This window comes from Gopherus evgoodei, chromosome 5 (genome assembly GCF_007399415.2).
Source record: "Gopherus evgoodei ecotype Sinaloan lineage chromosome 5, rGopEvg1_v1.p, whole genome shotgun sequence".
Classification (NCBI taxonomy): Eukaryota; Metazoa; Chordata; order Testudines; family Testudinidae; genus Gopherus; species Gopherus evgoodei.
This window is the reverse complement of record NC_044326.1, coordinates 87,653,649-87,676,330: the sequence shown is the minus strand read 5'-3', so window position 1 is coordinate 87,676,330 and position 22,682 is coordinate 87,653,649. Positions and strand designations below refer to the sequence as shown.

The 22,682-nt window shown below is 38.4% G+C and overlaps 1 protein-coding gene across 1 annotated transcript in view; it reads right to left on the bottom strand.

The window, feature by feature from the left end:
- Nucleotides 1-315: 315 nt before the first annotated feature.
- Nucleotides 316-22,682, bottom strand: part of TTC29 (tetratricopeptide repeat domain 29) — a 196,974-nt gene continuing 174,607 nt past the window's right edge. Inside the window, 2 exon segments of the mRNA XM_030564792.1 lie at nt 316-3,151; nt 11,763-11,838. Of these exon segments, the coding sequence (XP_030420652.1) occupies nt 3,148-3,151; nt 11,763-11,838 (80 nt within the window). The 3' untranslated portion in view covers nt 316-3,147.

Here is a 22,682-nt window from a genome sequence, read left to right as displayed (position 1 = left end):
AAGATTGGGACATTATTTGAACTAAATACGGTGTGATTTCAGAGAGTGTGAAACAAGTAGAATGACACACTTCTGAAAACTTTTCCCAGAAAAAGATCAGTGAAAAAAACAGTCAAGATCATGGAGATTACTTTTGAAGAAATGTGTGGCTGTCACTAAGGGACGTGAAAAAGCTGGTAGAAATGATAAAGTTATGATATAAAAACTGAACTATGGAAGAGACTTCATCACCAGGCACAATAATTTATGTTGTATGTTTATTATTCCTAGAAACTGAAAACAATGCATATATACAAATACAAAATTGTACTGAATACAAATAATACAAACTAGTTATGTAAAGACATCAGATGCAGTGTTGGCAAGTTTCACAATTTCATTGCAAGTCTCACAATATTTGTGGCTGTTCTTAAAGTCCTAGCTTCTGAAGTCAAGAGGTTACATGAAAATCTCAGTTGACATTTAATAAGTAAGTTTTTAGTTCTTATGGTTGCAGGAAAAAAGCTTTAAAATGTGACCCAAGTGCTCCACAGAGGCTTAGAAACTAGAAGAGGAAAAACAAAGACCCAATATTTATTAGTTAAAATAATCTCATGGTTTTTTAGAAAAAACTCATGATTTTTGAACATTGGGGTGGCATTACTGTATATGGTGAATAAGTTAAAAGCACTTACAGGGCTATATCCACCATAAATTCTTGTCAAGCCATTCTGGCAGTAGAAAAGGGACTTAAAGCTGCCCTACTTGGGGGCGTGTTGGGAAGGCTGATGATTTACCCAGGATGATGGAATTCTCAGACATCACAGAGTTCCACTAGGTGGCTTTATGCCACCTCTGCAAGATGCAGCGAGCTGGCTCTGGAAATCTCCAGCTGGTGTATTTTGGCCCTGAGGCTGCTCTGAACTATCATCAGGACAGGGCTGGTATGGAAATAACCCTGTGAGTGGGCAACTGGAAATATCTTCTTTACAACTCTCCCTATCAGTAGCACCCAGAGTTCACTATGTGCACCAGAGGATGCAGGCCTAGGTTTTATATACTCTCAGTTGATGAAGACCACTATGTATTCCCACCATCTTTTTTTATTAAAAAATAGTTAACTTCACTCTCACTCAGAGTCTTGAAGATATTTCAATATCTCTGATATTGGGAAATGTACAACAGGGGATTGCAATACTGAACTGGAGCTGAACTGAACAATGGTGAGATTAAGCCCAACAGATTTCAAAGAAAGTTGTATTGTCGTGCTGATGGAATCTACACAAGAACAGCCAGTGATGTGGTTCAAGCAGGTCTGGGTGAATAAGGCAAAAACATTCCTGTGAATAGGAATTCATATTTTTAAACTAACCAGTGTTAGCTACACTCACACCTGTTTTGTGTTGGTTTTCCATAAACATTTGAGCCATCCAATTTACTGGCATATATGTTCACAGAATGTGAATTTCAAAGCAGATTTCAGCATTTGCACTTACCCAATAGGGAAACATAAACAATGTGTGACTATCTGATCAACCACAACCAGCAATACAGCTCAGGATTATTGTCAGGCTTTTTATTTTTGTACTGCAATAGCACCTAGAAGCTAGATCAGGATCCCACACTATCAGGCACGGTACGCACATTTAACCAAAAAGGTGATCCTTGCCCAAAGAGTTTACAATCTAAGACCATTGGCCCAAATATAGAATATTCTCAATCAATCCATATAACAAAACAGTTAAAAATATATTCAGCAAATACATTAAGACAACAAATACATTCATGGAAATGACAATCTGTTTGCAGATAGTCTATGAGCAGAAAAAGAGACAAGTCACTGAATAAACTGCTCACTGTGAATTGTTTGTTTAGCTTCAGGTAGATGCTATTATGATTTTTTTCTGTATGGCATCACTCCATGCTCTTTTATTCACCCTTCCCCCAATCCTCCTCAATACACCACAAATGTATGTCTCAGCAGACTTGAAGTCTTATTCCAATTCAGGTTTCATATTATGGCTAAGGAGAGACTCCCTCCAAGGCTTATCAGCAATACTTATTCTTTGGCTGGGGTGGTAGCTACTGAGTCATGTGAGACAATTTGTGTCTCGACTGACTGTGTTGCTTCTACAGCATTCCACAAGCCTTGGGGTTGGGTCTCGTGCACAGCAGTTTAAAGAACTACCAATAGGCTGGCCTACAATTATGATTTTAAGAAAGCATTTGTCTGCTGATTGCTGTTATGGAATGCCATACAACCCACATATAAACATTTAAACTTTATAAGTTACCACAAAGGTGTCTATTCGCCCCTTGATAAGTGCATGTAACTTTTATCATAAGTGGGAATTATGTTTGAACATGGACACCTCTCTCAGAGTGCTTAATATACGTCAGTATAGAGTGCTCCAATAACTTTAATGTAACAGGAAGAATTAGAAATGCTTACCTGTTATGATCTCAAGCAGTTCCCCAGCTACCTCCACCACATGTATGACAAAGTTTGAAGGTACTGGTGATATTGCTCTCCCACAATGGAGTATGGGAGATGCAAAGTAAAAGCAAAGGCTCTCAATTCTTCAAAATATTCTACAGTCACAAAGTTCCTGTGAGGAGTTCCATGTCTCACCAGACATAAAGGCTTATTTCAATTCAGAACATAAAAACTAAAGACATTGCTGTTGCAGAGCTTAGAAGCTGCGGTTGGAAACAAGTCCGTTGTAATTGTTATTGTGCGTCTTTTGTAAGTCTCCAGGGGCAAATTGAGAGGCCAGTGCCTGTCTATGTAGCTGGGTTGGGTGCTGGGGTAAAATCCTCCCCCTCGCAGATGTACATAATGTGAAAGAAATGAGATTAAAATAACTGCCTAGCCCATTACCCAGTAAAAACCTGGGAGCCTGGCTATGCAGCCCTCATTCATGCTAGTGAGTATATATATTATAGTCCAAATGACTTCAGCAGAGCTACACAAGTTAGTCCTCACCAGCATGGATAGTTAGACCTTGCACCACTAGTTAGGTCTCCACCAGAGGGCCTGTAAACTCAGGCTTTGTCAGAATTGGGGAGCGTGGTGGGGTAGTTGCGTGTCCTTCCCTGAAGAAACCCTGATACCAGCTCCATGTTGTTTAACCAAAGGGTCTATGATCTCAATTGTCCCAGCTTGTCTCAGCTGTTGAGGTAAAGCACAAAGAAGGAGGGGAGTCTTCAAGATACTCAGGTCCTGAACCATAAAGCACTTTATAGTTTGAAACAAACACCACAACTCTGACCTAAAAAGTGCATGACATCATTTCCTGATAGGCACATGGGAAGGGAGGCCTTTTGGAGGCTTATTCCCTGCAGCCAGTCAAGCTCTGGGAAGCTGAAGGAATACGCTTACAAAATAAAACTGTAGAGAATGGGTAGCATGCCCCCCACCCTTCAGAGAAGATGGAAATCACACAATGCTGGGAGACATCTCTAGAGGCCCTTCTGTGAGCTAATCCAATTCTAAGAAATTTCATATTTTTAAAAAATTGCATCTATAATGAAATAAGGTCAATATTCAGCTTTAGTGAATCAGACAGGCTGCTACACAGAGGCTGGAGAGACTCATTACAAATAACATGGAGGAGTTGGATGGTTTAGAGGATTACTGTGTGGACTGATGCCACATGAGACAGAACTTTACATTTTACACTTCTAGGGGACTGATTCAGCAAGGTACTAAATGACACTTGTGAGGTACAGTAACTCCTCACTTAATGTCCTTCTGGTTAACGTTGTTTCGAAGTTACGTCACTACTCCATTAGGGAACATGCTTGTTTAAAGTTGTGCAATGCTTCCTTATAATGTTGTTTGGCTGACTTTTCAAGGGAGCATTGCACAAGTTCCTCTTCTCCGCCTCCTCCCCCTCCCTTCCTCCCTCTGTCCCAGTGCTTCCTCTGCCACCAAACAGCTGTTTGGCAGCGCTTAGAACTATTTGGGAGGGAGCGAGTGAGTGGGGAAGCTGCCCCCATCCCTGGCAGGCTGGGCCACCTGGAATGCAGGGATTTTAGGGGCTGCAGGGCCCTGGACTAAGGGAGCCCCAGGGCCCTGGCCTGCAACTCTAAAGCCCCTTTCGGAATGTGGCCCTACGAGCACAGGCCGGAGGACTCAGGACGAGCAGGGGCAGCCATGCAGCCAACGGCCAGAAAGAAGCAGCGATTTCCCCTTCAAAGCCAGCCAGAGAGAAGCGGTGCTTTGAAGGGGAAAGCGCTGCTTCTCTCTGGCCGCTGGCTGTGCGGCTGCCTCTGCTCCTCCTGAGTCCTCCGGCCCATGCTCGCAGGGCCGCATTCCGAAAGGGGCTTTAGAGCTGCAGGCCAGGGCCCTAGGGCCCCCTTAGCTCAGGGCCCTGCAGCCTCTAAAGCCCCTTGTTCCGGGTGGCCCTGCCTGCGGGGGAGAGGGGACAACTCCCAGAATTACGACCACAGGGGTGGTGCCGCGCTGAGCAGAGCCACCTACACACCCCCTACACCAAACTGGAGCTGCCCCAGGTAAGTGCTCTGCACCTCCTGCTTGCCCCAGCCCTGGGCCTCCTCCCGCACCCCCACCCTGAGCACCCTCCCACACCCTAACTCCCTCCCAGACCCCACACCCCACCCTGAGCTCCCTCCTGCACCCTAGCTCCCTCCCAGACCCTGCACCCCCAGCCCTGAGCCCCAGGGGGAAGCCAGAGACACATCCCCACCACAGTACAGTACAGTACAGTACAGTACAGTATATAATGCCTTTTGTCTGCCCCCCAAAAATTTCCATGATGTAACCCCCCGCATTTACATTAAATCTTATGGGAAAATTGGATTAGTTTAACATCGTTTCACTTAAAGTTGCATTTTTCAGGAACATAACTACAACGTTAAGTGAGGAGTTACTGTATTACACACCCTTAACTCTCATTTACTTCAGGGCCAGGTTTTAGGTCAGTAGTTCAGATCTGATGTAGGGCAGCAGTGCCTGAAAACTGTTACGATTTGACAGTTGGTTGCCATTTCTGTGAAATGAACTGATAACTCCACTCTTGACCCTACTGACCAGATTCCCATAACACCCAAAACTTACTACTTAATAAATAGTTAGCAGTCTAGGCAGAAAGTCAGAGACTTTATCTGGACACTTAACTACCCTCTGACCTGTGGAGATTAACTCCTCAAGGCCAGGATTGAGGCACATGGGAGTAGAATCTTGTACTTTCACTACCTATGAAGTAGGAAGCAAATGGAAGACAATTATGGGATTAAATGGTAGATTTTCACTTAAAAGAACACCAGTGCCGTTTCCTCCCTTCTCCCAACCCAATGATAGCTGTATCTCCATTGAATCTTATCCCTTTTGAAAGTTGAAAGGTGAAAAGTCTTTCTTGCCTTATATATTGTAATAGTGAAATTGAATATTATAAATATAAAAAAGAAATTTATATTTTAATTACTAAATTCCTATGAAATCTCTTTTACAATCACTAGTGTAGTCTCCTTGACACCCAGTGTTCTGTATATCACTCTTCAGCAGTACGGTGACGTCAATCAAGACTTAAACATGAAGACCTTCCTCAAAAATGTTATTATTTCATCTTCCAACACAACACAAACCTTCCAATCGATCTATCGATAGGCCAATACATGTACGTAAAAAGATACATTAGCAAAAGAGATGCAGATTTGTAAATATATTTTAGACCCTCATTCTCTTGTGTGTGTTAGGAATCTTTAGAAATGCTTAAATGGATTTCATGACCAGGTGAAGTCTTTAATGAGTATCAGTAGCGGTAGGCTGATGAGTTTTGACCTTGGAGTTAACAGTATGAGTCTTACCTGACAAATAGCATTGACTGTGAATATAACCTATGCTTTGCATTTTATTTACAAATAAGATAATATTGTTTCTTCCATTTGCTTCCTAGCAGTAACATAAAAAGTGATATTAATAACCATCTAATCTATCTATCCCTAGGTAATTATGTATAGTATTTCTACCACTGCATTTATAGTGGACTACATTGAGATGAATGGATTCCTTCCAGACAGAATGTCCTTTCAAAGACTCAGAAAGTATTTTTCAAAATGGCTTGACAAGTAAGTGGTGAAATATTGTATATATCTTAATTTAGAGGATACAACCTATTAACTTACAGAACATTTTATTTTTTAAATGATAAATAGAATGATTTCAAACACACACATTTTCTTCCCAGCCAGAAACTACTGTTATTTAATGTAAGATGCCATTTGTTTGATCCACAAAGAATTTTATTTAAAAACTTATTCAGTGAAATGGAGTCATTGCCAGGTCTTACATTATGTAGCAAAACTTGCTTTTAAAGACAAAAATGTTACCATCTCAAAAAAATTGATTTGCTGCAATATTTTTGGCTAGTCTTGATTTTGAAACTACTTTGCACAGCTAGAAGCTATGGGCCAAACTTAGCTCTGATGTAAGCAAAGTAAATTCCACTGAAGAATACTATATATTCTTGACATACTGAAGCTGCAGGTGTCTTTACAATGTGTACTTTTATTGATCTGAGTTTTATTTCCTGATCTTGATGTTTAGGGGACTGTGGATTAGGGGCATTCTGGAAGAAGTTGGGTGGAGGATTACAGCGATAACTGAACCAGACAGAGCTGAGAATGACTGATTTCTATACAGGGAAGTCTTCAGTGATACTACAACTTGTTGCCATCCCTTTTAGGTAAGGAAATAAGAGACAGAGGTTCCATTAAGCTAAGATTTTATCAGATCTCATATGATAATTAGGCCCACATCTGGTCAATGCTTGGATGGGAGATCACCAAAGAAAACCCTGACGCTCGAGAAGTTGGAAATTCAGTAGGTGGGACCATCCTTCCAAACTGTACTGAACCAATACTCCAGCAGAGTGACAGTGGGAACTGTGTTTTAAACTGAGTTCTGACCATTATCTGTAGACATCATATACCTCATAGTACTGTTTGCAAGAGTAGGGGTGTTCATCACAGAATCCTGTTCAAATTCCAGTGTAGGGAACTACATTCTGCTTACCTAACTTCCTCTGTTTATTTGACCTGGAAAACTGAGCTTTCATTTCCCCTATTAAAAAAATCTGTGAATTGTTGCTGGAGTGGGATGGTGGTTGTATTCTACCATACAGGTGGTTGACTTAGACTGGCAGGTTAATTTTTCTCTGTAAATATGACATCCTACAATACCTTGATTCTTTTGAAAATCATTACATATCTATATCTATATCTACATATCATTATATGATAATAAAATTCATTATTTTCATTCAAAGCTGTGTAGGTAAAAAGCACTGGCAAAAATGTGTTAAAGCTATTTTCTTATATTTTGAATGCACAATCATTTTGTTACAAACACCTATAAAAAGTGACATGTAGTAACTAGTGTAGATTGGCAAAAAGTAGTGATGTTTATGGATGCTAATTAGCATACTTGCATGTTAAAGTTTGGGAGACAGAAACAATCACATTCAATTACAAGAGCAAAGTATTTCTGTTTTATAATCCTTAACATTTCTGGGAGCTATCACGTAAAAAGAAAAAATCAGTGTCTGTCTGGTATACTTTTGATGGTCTGTTTTTCTAAATCATGAGTAGGTTTTTCAGTAAAAAGTACAAATTAAAATGCTCCACTTCATAGGATAATGTTTTTCTTAAAAGCATAATCAGATATTTGGAAATAGGACTTTCCATTGCTCCCTTACTTACAAAGTGCAGAGGTTGAGAAACCTATATAAAGGTTTTCAAATTAAACTAAAGTGATTTTCATCTATTATCTATAAAACATGTCTTTTGCTTTTCTGATATTTTCAGTGTCATCTTAATAATATCTATATTGAAATGTAAGGGGTGAACTCTGTGGAAACCAGTTCACTTTAGCCTCAAAGGACAACAGTATTATTATTTAGCATTTAATTTATAGTTCTGTGGTTTTTGTTACCATTTATTAGAGAGATTTATGAGACTGTATGCATATATTTATGTAGGAACAGTCCTATAAAATGTCTAAGACCTCTGAAGTGTATTCTTCTCAGACCTTCAAAATGTATTCAACTTTTAAAATGAACATTGCTGTAACAATACTTATGCTTACAGTAAATATTTCTGGGTAAAAAAAAATATAATCTGTGTGTGACATTGCACTCCATATGTTTTATGGAAATAGGCTTATGAATGTGAATATGACGTAACTGGAATATGCTTTATTCAAAAGGTCTCTTGTAAGGTATCATTACAAAGGTTATAACCTACTGAATACATTCCTCCTATTTGTATGCATGTATTATTCTTGTATCTGAAGTTAGAAATATGAAGTATAACTCTGAGGTTCTATTGTAATTATGCAAAGTGTGAGCCATTAATGGTGGTTTAGAATCTTGGTGGCTCCCATTGATTAGGACAATTGGTTGTAAATGGTTCTGTTTACTTGCAAGCCTTTCTGCGTTTGTGTGAGCCAGCCCAGAAAGAATGGAGGCTGGGGTTACACAGGACATGTGAACATATCACCTGATACTGCAATCCATCTTAAACCTGGTGCTTTTTATTTAGAAGGAGGGGTGGGGGACCCAGAATGGACAAAAGATACCCACCTTATGTCAAGCTATAAAGGGGGTGGAACAGAACAAAGGGGGGCCAGTCAGGAGAAAACCCTGAGTTTCCACCTCAGATGTCTGCTGAAACTAACAAGGTCTGTGCCAGGGGAAAGGATTGGGCCCAGACTAGAAAGGAGTCTAGTCTGTGAAAGAAGCTTATTGGAACATCTCTGAGGGTGAGATTTTACCTGTAATCAGTTTCTTAATGTAATAGGCTTAGACGTGCATGTTTTGTTTTATTTTGCTTGGTGACTTATTTTGTTCTGTTTGTTATTACTTGAAACCACTTAAATCCTACTTTTTATTTTCAATAAAATTACTTTGTTTATTATTGAACCCAGAGTAAGCAATTAATAACTGGGGAGCAAACAGCTTTGCATATCTCTCTATCAATGTTATAGAAGGCAGACAATTTATGAGTTTACCCTGTATAAGCTTTAAACAGAGCAAAACAGATTTATTTGGGGTTTGGATCCCATTGGGAGCTGGGTGTCTGGGTGCTGGAGATAGGTGACCTGCTGAGCAGTTTTTGGTTAAAGTCTGCTGCTTTTGGGGCATGGACCAGACCTGTGTCTGTGTTGCAGCAGGCTAGCATGTCTAGTTTAACAAGGCAGGGTTCTGGAGTCCCAAGGTGGTAGGGAAAACGGGCTCAGAGGTAATCTCAGCATGTCACGTGACAGTCCCAAGAGGGTCTCTGTGACTGAACCCATCACATTGTGTCAGATGTATTGTATGTGTGTTGCATTTATGCATCCTGGTCAAAAATGTGCAGATGGATTTAGAAATGTTGTATATTTTGCATAGCATTAATAGAAACAAATCCTATTATCAGATGTTCTTAACCAGTTCCACAGATTGCAGCCCTGAAGAGAACCAGTGGATAGAGTTATTGTTATGGCTAAGGCTCTCACTTTCACAGGACTGTCATAAAAACTGACCAAAGACCTAATGGAGCCTCCTTCAGAGTCTGAACCTGGGAGGCTTTGTTGTTAAAGAAAAAAATCTCAATTATTTGGACTCATAAATCTTTGTTTATTTAGATCTGAAAGATCTAAGATCTGGTTTTCTGAAATATATGATAAACTGAATCAATTTTTCCAAATAAAACTCAAAGGGTCCCAACATTCTACTTTTACTACATTTCTCAGAAGGATAATCTCAATCTTCTATCCTCCTGGCTTCTATCCAGGTCAAGGGTTACAGCAGCCCTGAAAATGTCCACAGAGAACTGTGGAAGCCTACTGAAGTTTGCCTGCTAAGAATCATGAGGGGAATCTCCTGACAAGAAGAATTTATCAACTCAAACTAGAATAAATTTCTCCAAGCAGACTTCACCATACAAAAGGAATCAGAGTTTTAGATTATTAGCGGGTTATTAGCTAAAATCAGTCTCCATGGATTTTAGTTTGTTTGATTACAAGAACAAGCACAGGGTGCACTTTTAAAAGGTGTCTTGTGTAGCTTTGAACATGTTAAATACAGATTTTCAATATGACAAAAAATATCCATGTTCAATATACTTGCTTCACTGTTACGTTGGGTTATTGTTTTACTAGGAACGGTAAACAGCATTTCAAATGCTTTGTTTATACAGGGCTTTCAAGAGAGTTTAATAGTTATGCTTAATCACAGCTTAAACAAACCTAGTTGTGGCTGAAGCTGGTTAGGGCCAAACTGTATTATAACCTAGATCTAAACCATGCTATAGTGCACCAACCAGGCTGGATCTTTTCTAACCATGTTAAAACCCAGTTGAGTCACAGCTGTTAAGCACTTTTGTTAAACTCAACTGAAGGGCCTGTGTAAAAGGGGTCAAAATCTGAGTGTACTGTTACAGAAATGGACAAAATGCTGGATATTAGTGTTAAAATTAGCATATATGTTTAGAGCATGATCTTGCTGAACATCCTCAACTCCCATTCCCATTGCCTTCAGTGGGAGCTAAGGGTGCTCAGCACCTCACAGGAGGTACACTGTAGGATAGATTACATAATAGGTAACTATATTGGTTTTCCTTTCTAATGCTACCATTCCTTTTGTATTTTATTTCAACAATGCAGGATAATTAAGATAAAAAACTTTGCGACACATATTGAACCTGACACCAGTCATACAAGGGCCTAATGTTGCTGGGCACTTGCAAAGCAACCCTGTGCTCCTTTTAAAATTACAAGCTGAAACAAAAATGTTTTTCTGTATATTTTCTAACAAGGATCTTCTTGACTTCATCAAAAGGGTTCAGAGCTTTCTTTCTGAGTGAGCTGGAATTCTCTGTAATGAAAAATAGCAAATTATATCACTGTAAGTTTCATGTAGTGTAAGTTTGGGATTTTTCTTTCCAGACTCCACAGCTTGTTAATGGATTTGTTTCTGCCTCAGAGGTTTCTACCTCTAAAGGGAAAGGAAATTAACTGATCAGCAATCAAAAATCAGTTCGATGCTAACAGCAAAAAAGTGTGAAATTATGTCTTTGTCAGTTTTGTGAGAAGGAAAAATATTGTATTTGGACAGAGCAGAACAAAAAAGACATTCAAACAGCTTCTGGAAAGTCAGAGTAAACTGTTCCCTTTGACATCACAGTGAGTTTTGCGAGAGCAAGAATAGCAAATATGGGCCTGTTGACTGATGCTTTGCAGTTATGTTAAGAAAAGGAAAAATACCAGCTTGCCATGAATTACCAGAAAAGACATGATAATCTTTGCAAGAATTAAAGTAAGCAATACTATTTTTAGCAACGCACTAGCAACAACAAGTAACAGATACTTGAGTTAGCAAAATATAAAGTAAAATAAATAAAATATATTTGATAATGTAGCTGGAAAGTTAGAAAAATACTATAAATAAGATATGTCTGTCTGTGAAAAAAAGGAAACAATACAAATGAAACTGTAAACAAGTTGCATATAAAAGTGTAAAGCTATAAGCAAACAACAGAACCAGACAGTATCAAAATCAGACTATTACTAGCTGCAAGGCATTCTCCAGATTGGGGTAACATATGCCTTTTTGTTACGTGCTGAATAACAATTGCTTAATAAACTCAATCAAGCTGACTTATCTTAATTATTAACTAAATTCAAACCCATAAAACACATTTATTATTATCAATTCTTATAAATTGACTATTATTAGACAACAGGCCTATAGAGTTTAGAATGGGGGCAAATACTATACCATAGAGGTTCTTGAACTGGGGTCTGCAGAAATAGTTCATTGGTCTCCAAAACATCACTTGTGTCTTTAGCAAGCTCTGTTAAGAAAAATGTGAATTAATGCTTTAAACATATGACTCGCACAGTAGCATTTAAGCAAAGCTGAGGCTTCTGTGAACATCCTACAGCACAGTATATAGTAATAGGGGATAGAAATTCTTAGATTGCAACAAGATGGCTACATGGAATACAGGAGGTGCAGAACTAATTTTTTTTTCCGAACCAAAGCCATTATTGCACCAGCTCCTTAGCATTATAATCATGAAGGTTAGAAAAAATCATTGAGTCCCATCTCCACAGCAGTGCCAGGTTTCAAATTGACTAAAAGCAGACAGAACAGCACCTCTGATTCAATAAAATGAAACTTTCAACATATACGCTTTTGCTCACTATCTCTTCATATTAGTACTGTATCCATATCTGTATGCAACTAACATGGAAATAACTAAATTTATGAAACATTTTATACTATTAAACTAAACCAGATTAAACTCCATTTTGTGCCAAGGCTGCATGTCTATTTTAGGAGGTTTGTCCAGTATTATTGAGACAATTTAGTTATTTCAGTTAAAACATTCTCAGATAGACCAGGCCTAAGGTATCAGCTCAGCTTCTTTCAACAGCAGGCTGGGAATAAGTAAGCCGAAGGGAATTTTAACTGGGTATAAGGGAGCCTAACTTCACTGCCTTACATATTACCTCTGAATTTGGCCTTAGAAGTCCTGATTCCCATAAGCAGCTGACAACACTGCATTGTAGGATGATGCCAACAAAGGGCTTGATACATCACCATGCAATGACATTTTTATGTTGGCACAGCAGCACCACCGATTTCAATGGAATCACAATGTTGTAAAACTAGTAACAGAGTGGTTGCATGTGTATATATGTGGAAATATAGATATACAGATACACATACACCTCTACCCCGATATAATGCGACCCGATATAACATGAATTTGGATATAATGCAATAAAGCAGTCCTCTGGGGGAGCGGGGCTGCGCACTCCAGTGGATCAGAGCAAGTTCGATATAATGCGGTTTCACTTATAATGCAGTAAGATTTTTTGGCTCCCGAGGACAGCGTTATATAGAGGTAGAGGTGTATTTACATGTATCTATTTAGCTGACATACATGGATGCCTACAAAAGTGGTGGCGATAACCACATGAAAAATGATGGAATTTTGTGATAAATTGTATTTTTGTACACCTTTGTAACTTTTGCCTGCATTTGTTCACTGAGCTATTTCTGTATCAGAGGGGTAGCCATGTTAGTCCGGATCTGTAAAAGCTGCAAAGAGTCCTGTGGCACCTTATAGACTAACAGATGTTTTGGAGCATGAGCTTTCGTGGGTGAATACCCACTTCGTTGGATGCATGGGACGAAACTATTTCTGCCACTCTAACATTCTAAAAGTCTGAGAAGCTTCAAAATACCACCAAAATAACTCCAGAACAGCCTGTCACAAATATTTATATTTCCCAGCAGCTTATCCCTTTAAACTGGGAAATAGTCAACTCTGGACTAGTAACATATTCAAGATCTTATACCATATTTTGTGACTCATTAGGGCTAGATGTAGGAGCTCTATATTATTGGAAAGCTAGGAATTCCACTGACATACAGCCATTGTTTCTAGCCCTAGTTGGTCTTGAAATACTACATATTTAAACTGTGACACTATAAGTATGAAAAAAGTTATTTTAGATAATTTTTAGATGTTTCTAAAATTCATCAGAATTACAGCAATAACTTTCTTTTTTCTTGAAAGCTCATACAGCCTATACAGTCAGTCCCCTGTACAGGTGGAGGGATAAAAATCTGGCACCAATAAATTTTTAAAATACCCTCTAAAAATAATTTTCAAAAGAGTTTTTTTCCCCTGTAAAATATGTAGCATACATGGAGACACTGATGGTGAGGGTTGGGCTGAATGTTTTACTGGCACATCTATGGGATAATCTACACAACTCAGCCATGGCTTTCCCATTTGTGAACAATGAGACTCTTGCCAATAAATCCACACTATCATGCATTCTCTCTCAGTCATTTTGTGTGTGTTTATAAATATGGACAGATAGATATACAGATGGACAGACATGTATTTGTGTATATATGCATATGTAATATATATATATAATATACATAAGGTCCTTTGTTTTCAGATTTCACTGATTTTCACCAAAAATTTCCTGGGTTTTACAAAAGCTATTATTTGTTGTTGTTGTTGTTGTTGTTTTACTTATTTTCACCTAATTTTGGACCACTTAAGTACCTGAAAATACTGATTATGTAAAGCAAATCCAATCCATGACATTAGGTAGATGTTTTTATGTTAACAGTAAATTAGTCTAAGTGTATATGCAAGGCTGTCTGTTAAAGTAAGTCAATACATTGGAAGATACACACGTGTGCATGGATGTCGGTATGTGTATGTCAGAGTCTGAGTCTTAAAAAAGGAAATGCCGGAACTCCCTGGATCAGATTTCCCATTCCGGAAGGAGCAATGGCATCTTGGTAACCTGTTGCTTTTTTTGGTCCTTCCATCCCCCAATATTAATGCCACTATTTACCCAGAAAACTGTGAAGTTAATTGTTTGCACTGATTTTCATCCATTTTTAAATGTTTGTAATAACCCCAATAAATTCCCAGAAAATTGTAAACAAAATAAAAAACTGGAAAAGAGGGACCTTGCATGTACGATAAGATGTTTCTGATGTATTATAATTGCTGCTATATTGGCAATTATAATTACTGGGACAAATTTTCAGAGCATCTAAGCTCTCGACAGTTCCCTTTGTCCTCAATGGGAGCTGTTAAGTGCTGAACACTTTTGAGAATTTAGCTACTTCATTGTGTGTCTAAATGGGAACTGAGCTCTTTTGAAAATATGGCCCGTTATTTGTCTGGCACCATTAGTGTGCATGGAATTTTACAGACACAGCGTGAAATTCCGGCCCCATTGAAGTCAATGGTAAAACTCCAATTGACTTCAGTGAGGACAAGAGTTCACCCAAACTCCTGCACTCAGAAGTTTTTAATGAAAATGAAATGTATAACATCTGTTTTTTAGACTGCATATTCTGTAGGGCAGGAAAGTTGGCACTTAATGATAATTAACGAACTAATAATAAAATGAGAATTCTCAACAGCCCTGCTGTCTGATGCATGAATCCTCCCCACAAAAAAAAAGAAAAGACATTTTGGGGGCCAGGAAAGGGAGGAGGAGAGCTATTTACAGCAAACTTTATGCAAATGTTTTTATTTCAGTGGACTTGTTTGTAGCTCTGGTTATAGGTAAAGAAGCAAACCAAACCAAACTAAAAAACAAGCTAAAAGCAACACACAATCTGGACCATATTGGAAAGAAAATAAATAGAGATTACTTTCATTGTGGCAACTTCTGCTATTAATTTACACAAAGTGCTTAAAATATTCAAGTTAGTATATCAAATAAAAATTAACAATGGTGCTATTGTATTACCTACATATACACACACATGCAAAACAACGTATATGTTGCTGTTTATGTGTGTATATATATAAAACAGCAGATGTTCCTGTTGTTTCTATCTGAGTTCTTACCTCATTGCCACGTTATACTTACCAAAGCACTAATATAAGGCAACATACTGCATTCTAATTGATACAACATATTCCGTATAATTTGACTCAGTATTAGCAAATATGGCATTTTCTGTCAGCTATATATGTATTATAGGCTCTTCATTAAACTTTTTATAAAACTTACCCATAACAGGCTATACTATGTATGTCGTCATGTTGGCTTAAACCAAATGATGAGATATGATCCATTCTTCTCATCTAAAAATTACTTGCCTTTTGAAAGTTCATGAAGCTGTTCTTAGTTATATGCTGTAGAATGTTGCGGTGAGGCAGAAATAAAAACACTATACCAAATAATGCCACAATCAGCAAAGAACGTGTGTTCTATACTTGCAAAAGAATTTCCAATTTTTTCCATTCCAATAAATGAAATGTAACCAAATGCTTTCTTTTTAAAATCAGATTTGGCCTCCTTTTTTAGCTCTGTATTCTGAGTGGTATACTTAAAATAGAGGTAGTTGTACTTGGTGGTTTTATGAATATAAAGATAAATGAGTTTGTATAATTTGGGCATGCAAAGCATTTTTATTAGGCACATTCTATTCAGGGTATGCAGTAAACCGTATATAAGGGCTGTGTCAAAGTTTACTGAATAGGGCCCTTGGTAGCTAGTGTAGTGTTTCTCCAATAAATCAAAGGTATTGTTCTATGCTCACATGAATATACAGTAGCCATTACCTTAAATTTAAAACTCACTATGAGCAGCAAACACACTGTAGGGATATGAAGGCCATATTGTATCAGTGGAGTCTGCAGAGATTTTCCTCATATGGCTTTGCATTGCTGAAATATATGTTGCAGTTGAAAGCTAAAGGGATTACTTTTGAATAGTCATCAGAAAGGGTTGATTATATTCTTATATCATTTAGCTGGACCCTTCAGGCTATTATTCCATTAGCTATGCTGGCCCCGTATTGTCAAAAAGTTGATCATACAATGTAAAAATGCTATACATTCTCTTCAGCTATGTGAAATGACTGAGAACCATACAACAGTCTGATAAGAGTAGTGTACCCTTATAATGAAGGTAAAGGCTATTTAAAATAAATGCTTGCAAAATGGAGGATAACTTGTCATACTTGAAATAAACACATAATTTTGTTTACCATTTTAAATTGGTGCTTTGTAATTTTTACTACGTTAATCATACCAGTGAAACAATATACAGTTATGAAACTGGTTGAAGTGTACTGTTTTTAATCTTCAAAAAACATATAGTTGACTGGAGGAGTTGTACCATAAACTACTGGTTTTGATCTAAATATTTGCCCAAAATTGCATTTTTAGTGAAAAATGTTTGCCGATTAGGGTCTCTTTCTCTCTATCTCATACACACACTTTCACTATTTAACACAAACGAGATTTTTATCTGTAGTTTCCATTTTGTGGATGCTTTAATTTTATTTTACACTAAAACCTGAACATCACATGAGACTGAAAGCATCTTACTATTCTGCCATGCAACGTAAGCATGGAGCGTCTCTAGATTCTAACATAGGCAAAAGCTTCCATGGGGGAAAGAATACAAATGAGCCAGGTTAGTGAATCACAGTATTTATTAAGCGTAGATATTTTTAAGAGCCACATATGATAGAGCTGAATTCTGAACATCAGAGATATTACGTGGTGGGGTAAGCAACCGGATGGAAATTTACTGAGCTACGTTTTAGAATACGTTTGTGGCTGAATATTTACTCTAATACAGTCAATTGTAGACCTTCCTGTGCATATTTCAGGCTTGGTGAGCAGGCGAAAAAGAGAAACAATGGAGTCAGCTCAGTTAAGTTAGCTTTCAGATCCTCCTAGGCCAATTTGTTAAAAGTAAAAATAAATAAATAAATAAATACAAGACCCTTAAGGATTCCGGCCTAGTTACGAAGGCGACACCTCTACTTTCATTAGACAAAGTTGTTTAACTTAGATTGTAAAAATGCTTTATTTGGTTCTCTTTTGAGATTATGTATTATACGGGGCAATGAATGAGTCTTTATGAGCACCGATGGGAGCCCTAAACAAATTACAGCACGTATACTGAACAGGTAGGTTTATTTGAATAAAGGCTTAATAGTTTCGGGCAGGTTTATGAATTGGAAGCAGAACTTACTTTATGTTCTGTTAAATGGAGCCACTGTTGGGACCATGAAAACTGTAAGGAAAGCACAAATTTTTTTATTAGGATGGGAAGGCCTAATGGTATACACATTTGTCCCTACTTGATAACTTCCTTTCCTCGTTTATGCATATATCCAACAGCCATCAGACAAGTTCCTCTCTTTCATGGTTGGGGAAGACATCAGACTTTTGGGCAACCTGGAAATCTTTCTAGTCCTGTAATGATCCTGAAAACTACACATTAGTGTAGCATATATTGAGATAACACCTTCACAAAAGCCACCTGTTGAATACTTAACTCTGAATGGGCTCTTCCTTAATATAGGTTGGATTGTTCGCTACAGATAGACAAAGAAAGGAACTTATCAGGTAAGAAGAAAAGAGAAAGGATGGTAGGACTGTCACTAGTGATCTGTGCAAGCATAAATGAATGTTAGTGACATAAACAAGCGTTGGTCCTCAAAAACACTGATAGCTTTCTACAAGGTCCTCTTCATGGGGGAACTGGTCCTTTCATTAAAAAAAAGATGCAGACAGTTTACTGTTATTATCCTAATCTTCAGTCTCCTCACACTTCACCCAAATTATTCTCCTAAAATTTGAATATAGCATCTTATCTGTGGCTAGAGTCTACTCCACTCCACTCCCCAAGTTTGGGAGGAGTCAAGAAAGAAATTTTTCATATGTGATGCTTTGAGAATTTCCTATTCTTTCATTATTTCAACATTTTCCAGCAGCACAAAGCAGTTGAAAGTTGGCTAAACCATCTGGTTGGGGAGTCCCCATTGTGAAGGGGAATCCCAGGAGGCACAGAGCTGGCTTATTTTCACTCCAAGATTTTCAAAAATTACTAACTATTTCTGGGGTCAATTTTTGGGTGCCCAATGTATGATGTCTTCAAAGTCTCTGATTATCAGCAAGTGCTGAGTACCCATGTTCTGAAAATCAGGGCTCCTCTGAGGTGTCTCAAGATGACGAAGATCTCATTAGTCATCACTAAATCTTTTAACATTTGCTGTTGTTGAATTGTACTTTATTACCATCCTGATTTTCAAATGTAGTGATAGATTGTCCTGATTCAACATAAATGTCCTTGATTTTAGCTTTCTTTTGCTTTTTAATCTAGTGCTCTGTGAAGTCTCATTGAGCATTTCCTATTCTGGAAAAAATATTCTATTGTTGTTTTCTAAAATGTGGCCCTGCAGTTTGCTAGCTTCTAACGGCCTGCCTACTCTTCTATACAATTATATGTACTTCTGCCTTTCAGCATTGACAGTGACTACTTTGCCCAGTGGCTGCCAAACTGTTTGCCATCTGGGTATTTGGAGAACACTATAAATTAGTGTTCTGCCTGGGAATTTGTCTTTCAAGATCTTAGCCAAAAGTATCCTCTGGGTACAGAAATTGAAGCCAGTGAAGCAAAGAAAAATTTAGCAATGTATCTGCTACAAAACAGGATGCCAGGGAGATTTTTTTTTGTAATCTTTATGTCTTTGAAGGAGTATTACCATGAGTGCGTACATTCAGGCTAAGAAGGTATGGAAGAAGCAGATAGAAGACAATGATTCCTTCAAAGCAGAGGCAGAATCCCTACAATTGGACTTTATAGAAGAATCCATTTTCCTGTATCTGAGTTCTTTGGGAGCAAGAAAATTATCCTCTGCAGTTACCCACCTTTTCCTCTAAGATTCATGCATAGATTTCCCCCCTCCTCCATAGAAGATGGACTTACCGCCTTCACAGCACTGGGACACTGGGCAGCTACTAGTTGCAGAAGTCTTGACAGCAGGGAACAAGTAGAACTGTGCTGCCAGGAAGCTGAAGGGGAGTACAGGAGAACCTGCCTCAACTCTTCCACTGATGACAGCCTTCATTGCCTATTTGTTACATTTTCAAACAAGCACCTAGATTCACAGATTTCAAGACCTGAAGGAACCATTCTGATAATCTAGTCTGATCTCTTGTATAACACAGGCCCTAGAACTTTTCCCCAAATTATTCCTAAAGCAGATCTTTTAGAAAAACATGCAATCTTGATTTAAAAATTGCCAGTGGTAGTACAGGAGAACCCACCACAACCTTGGTAAATTGTTTCAATGGTTAATTACTCTCATTGTTAAAAATATACCCCTTATTTCCAGTCTGGACTTGTCTAGCTTCAACTTCCAGCCACTGGATCATATTATACCTTTCTCTGCTAGATTGATGAGCCTCTTATTAAATATTTGTTCCCCATGTAGATGCTTACACACTGTAATCAAGTCATCCCTTAATCTTCTCTTTGTTAAGCTAAACAGATTGAGCTGTTTCTTCCATGCTGTCCCTTATGTACGGGAGGAGCTTTCTGTCAACATCTGCAAGCCATCTCATTATCCTCCTTCAAATCCCTCCTTAAAACTCTCCTTTGCCTTAAAGCCTACAGAACACTTAACAACAGTTAGGCAGCTAGTGTACTGAGATCACTGCTTATCAGGTACACCAGTACTATCTCACTGTTTCCTTGTGCTTCCTCTGTCTCTATTTACCTGTTATCTCTTGTCTTACACTTAGATTGTAAATTTCATGTGGCAGAGTCTGTCGTTTTGTTCTGTCTCTGTACAGTGCCTAGCACAATGGAGGCTTGGTCTATGACCTGGAGTCCTAGGTTCAATGGTAATACAAATAATACACACACACACACACACAAATAATAATGATAAATGCTGGACACCAAGAACCATGTTTGTGGGCAGTCCCTGCATCCTCCACCATCCAGACAGACCAATAGGTAAGAAACCTCTGCATGGGAAACTTTGAGGAGATTTCCACCTGAAAGACTCCTATGGCTGATTTTACAACCAGACAGTGAAATTAGACCCAATGCTCTTAATTAGATCTGACACTGCAGCATCTACTTTTAAAAAGAAAGGTAAATCCTTAGTTTAGTCTACTGGTACAGCATAGAATTTTTTGGTTTATCTATTTAGGCTTTGGGATTTAATGGGTCTGTTCTTCCACATCAGGATGGAGATACATTGGTGGGACAGTGTGAGAAACCTTACATTGTCACAGCCCATTTTTTCCTCTTTCTGTGGATAAAGAGAGGACTCCAGCCTTCCAACCAGTCAATCTGGATCTTTTTATGAGAAACAGATTCACATGAAAAAGATTACACTGAATAATGGAAATGGATGTTCTGTTTATTAGAAGTCAGCATGTGGTTTGTGAGCTACTGTAGAAAGTTACAGTACTTTAGAGATTTTTAAGAACGTGTAAGCAAGCGATAGAATTTAAAAATAAACGCTTTGCTAAAAATGTCCTCATCTGGTGTAAAATAGTGCAGCTGTACTGAAATCAATGGAACTACATCAGTTGAGGAGCTGGCCTTCCATATGTTAAACTGTATCAAAAGAATTACTAGCTATTTAAAATGTATTACTCTAATAATTAACAGTTTCTTTGGATTATGCCATACAAATCACATTGTTTGCTCTAGAAACCTCCAGCAGGTTACTAAACATATTTATTTAATTTAAAATCAAAGCCCACCCACCCTTACCACCGGTCCCGTACTATGGTGAGGACAGCAGTATAGGAACTCATACAGAACAGTCTTACTGTGACAGATGTCTGATCAGCCTGGCCGAGGAAAGAAAACCCCTGCAGTTCCAAGAGGAAGGGACTGGCTGTGCTGGGGCCTTCCTCCCAGCCAGAAGTCACACAAAAATTGTTCCTGGGTGGACTGGAAATAAGTGGAAGGAGGAGAGACTTCTCCAATTCTACTTACTACCACTGACTAGTGACTCTTTGGCGTATGTGAAACTTTCAGGGAATACAGCAGCCATTCTGCTGCAGTTGCTGCCCCAGCCTCCCTGTCCAATATTAGTTTGAACTTTATTTCCAAAAAACTGTATGTCTGACCAGATCACCAGTTTTAGGGATCAGGAAGGAATTTCCCCCTTGGGGCAGTACTGGCACAGTGTATCAGGACAAGATTAACAGGATTCTAGTGAGTTTTTTCACCTTTCTTGCAGTATCCTAGAGGTCTGGTTTTAGGTTAATAAAGAGTAAGGATGGGAGTTGTGAGTGGGTTTGTAATTTCCTTGCAACTTGTATCAGTGAGGGCAAGAGCGTCATGGGGGCCAATTCCAGAGGTAAACATGAGACCCAGGAGATAATTCCTGAACTTTATTTGCCAGAGTTTGCTTGAAGAAGGAAGGAAGACTTTAAGTCTTGAAGACCAAAGTATCCCTCTTGTGTATCCTTCCTCCTCCTTACAGGGAGAGGGCTAGTGGATTCAGAAGTGGGTTGAACTCTAGGGATTAGTTGAAGGAGACCAACTCTGAATATTTGTTATGCGCTATTGAGAGAATATTGGACTCAAATAATGCATGTTGTTTTTTTGGGGTAACTCCCCCTTAAAGTTAATATAGTTGCATTTTGATCTGGGCAAGAACGGAGCTTCTGGCCCCTTGAAAATTTTCTCATTTCTGAAAAAAATGTGTTAGATTCAGAACAAAAAGCTGGAAATGCAAAATTTCCTGTGGAATGTAAACTTTCAGAAATCCTACTTCTACCTCCTCTGTCTCCCAGGTAAGTTGCTGAGGAGCCTAGGCTCCCAGGGTTCCCGGGTACGTGAGCTGTCATTGGGCTGGATAGCTTGGGCTGTGGAGGAATGGCAGAGGTAGGTGTGAGCTGGCAAGAAAGTAGGCAGGATGCTGTTGGAACTTTGTCTGGCTTCTGTCAAAATATTGTCATAATCAACATGTTCCTATGGAAAGTTTAGATTTTCATGAATTGACATTTTTTGATGGAATAATGGACTGTTGGAAAATTTCTGATCAGCCTTAGTTGCAGCTTTCTGCTTTAAAATCTATCTTGTGTCTGTTTCATTCTTCATCATGTCCTGACCAAACCATAATCTAATCCCATCCTGAAATTCACAAGACAAAACAAAGTTTAATTAAAGCTTCTTTCAAATATGTCTGCTCCTGCTTTGAGGTTTTAACATGTCCTAGCCAGATTTGTTACAGTAGAAGTATGGATGTTTCACAGAGACAAATCTTGAAACTTGCCGGTCTCCCAATTGCAAAGTCCCATTCTGATCTCTGATTTTCAAACACATTTATTAAAAATAAAACTAGTAATCTTACTTCCAT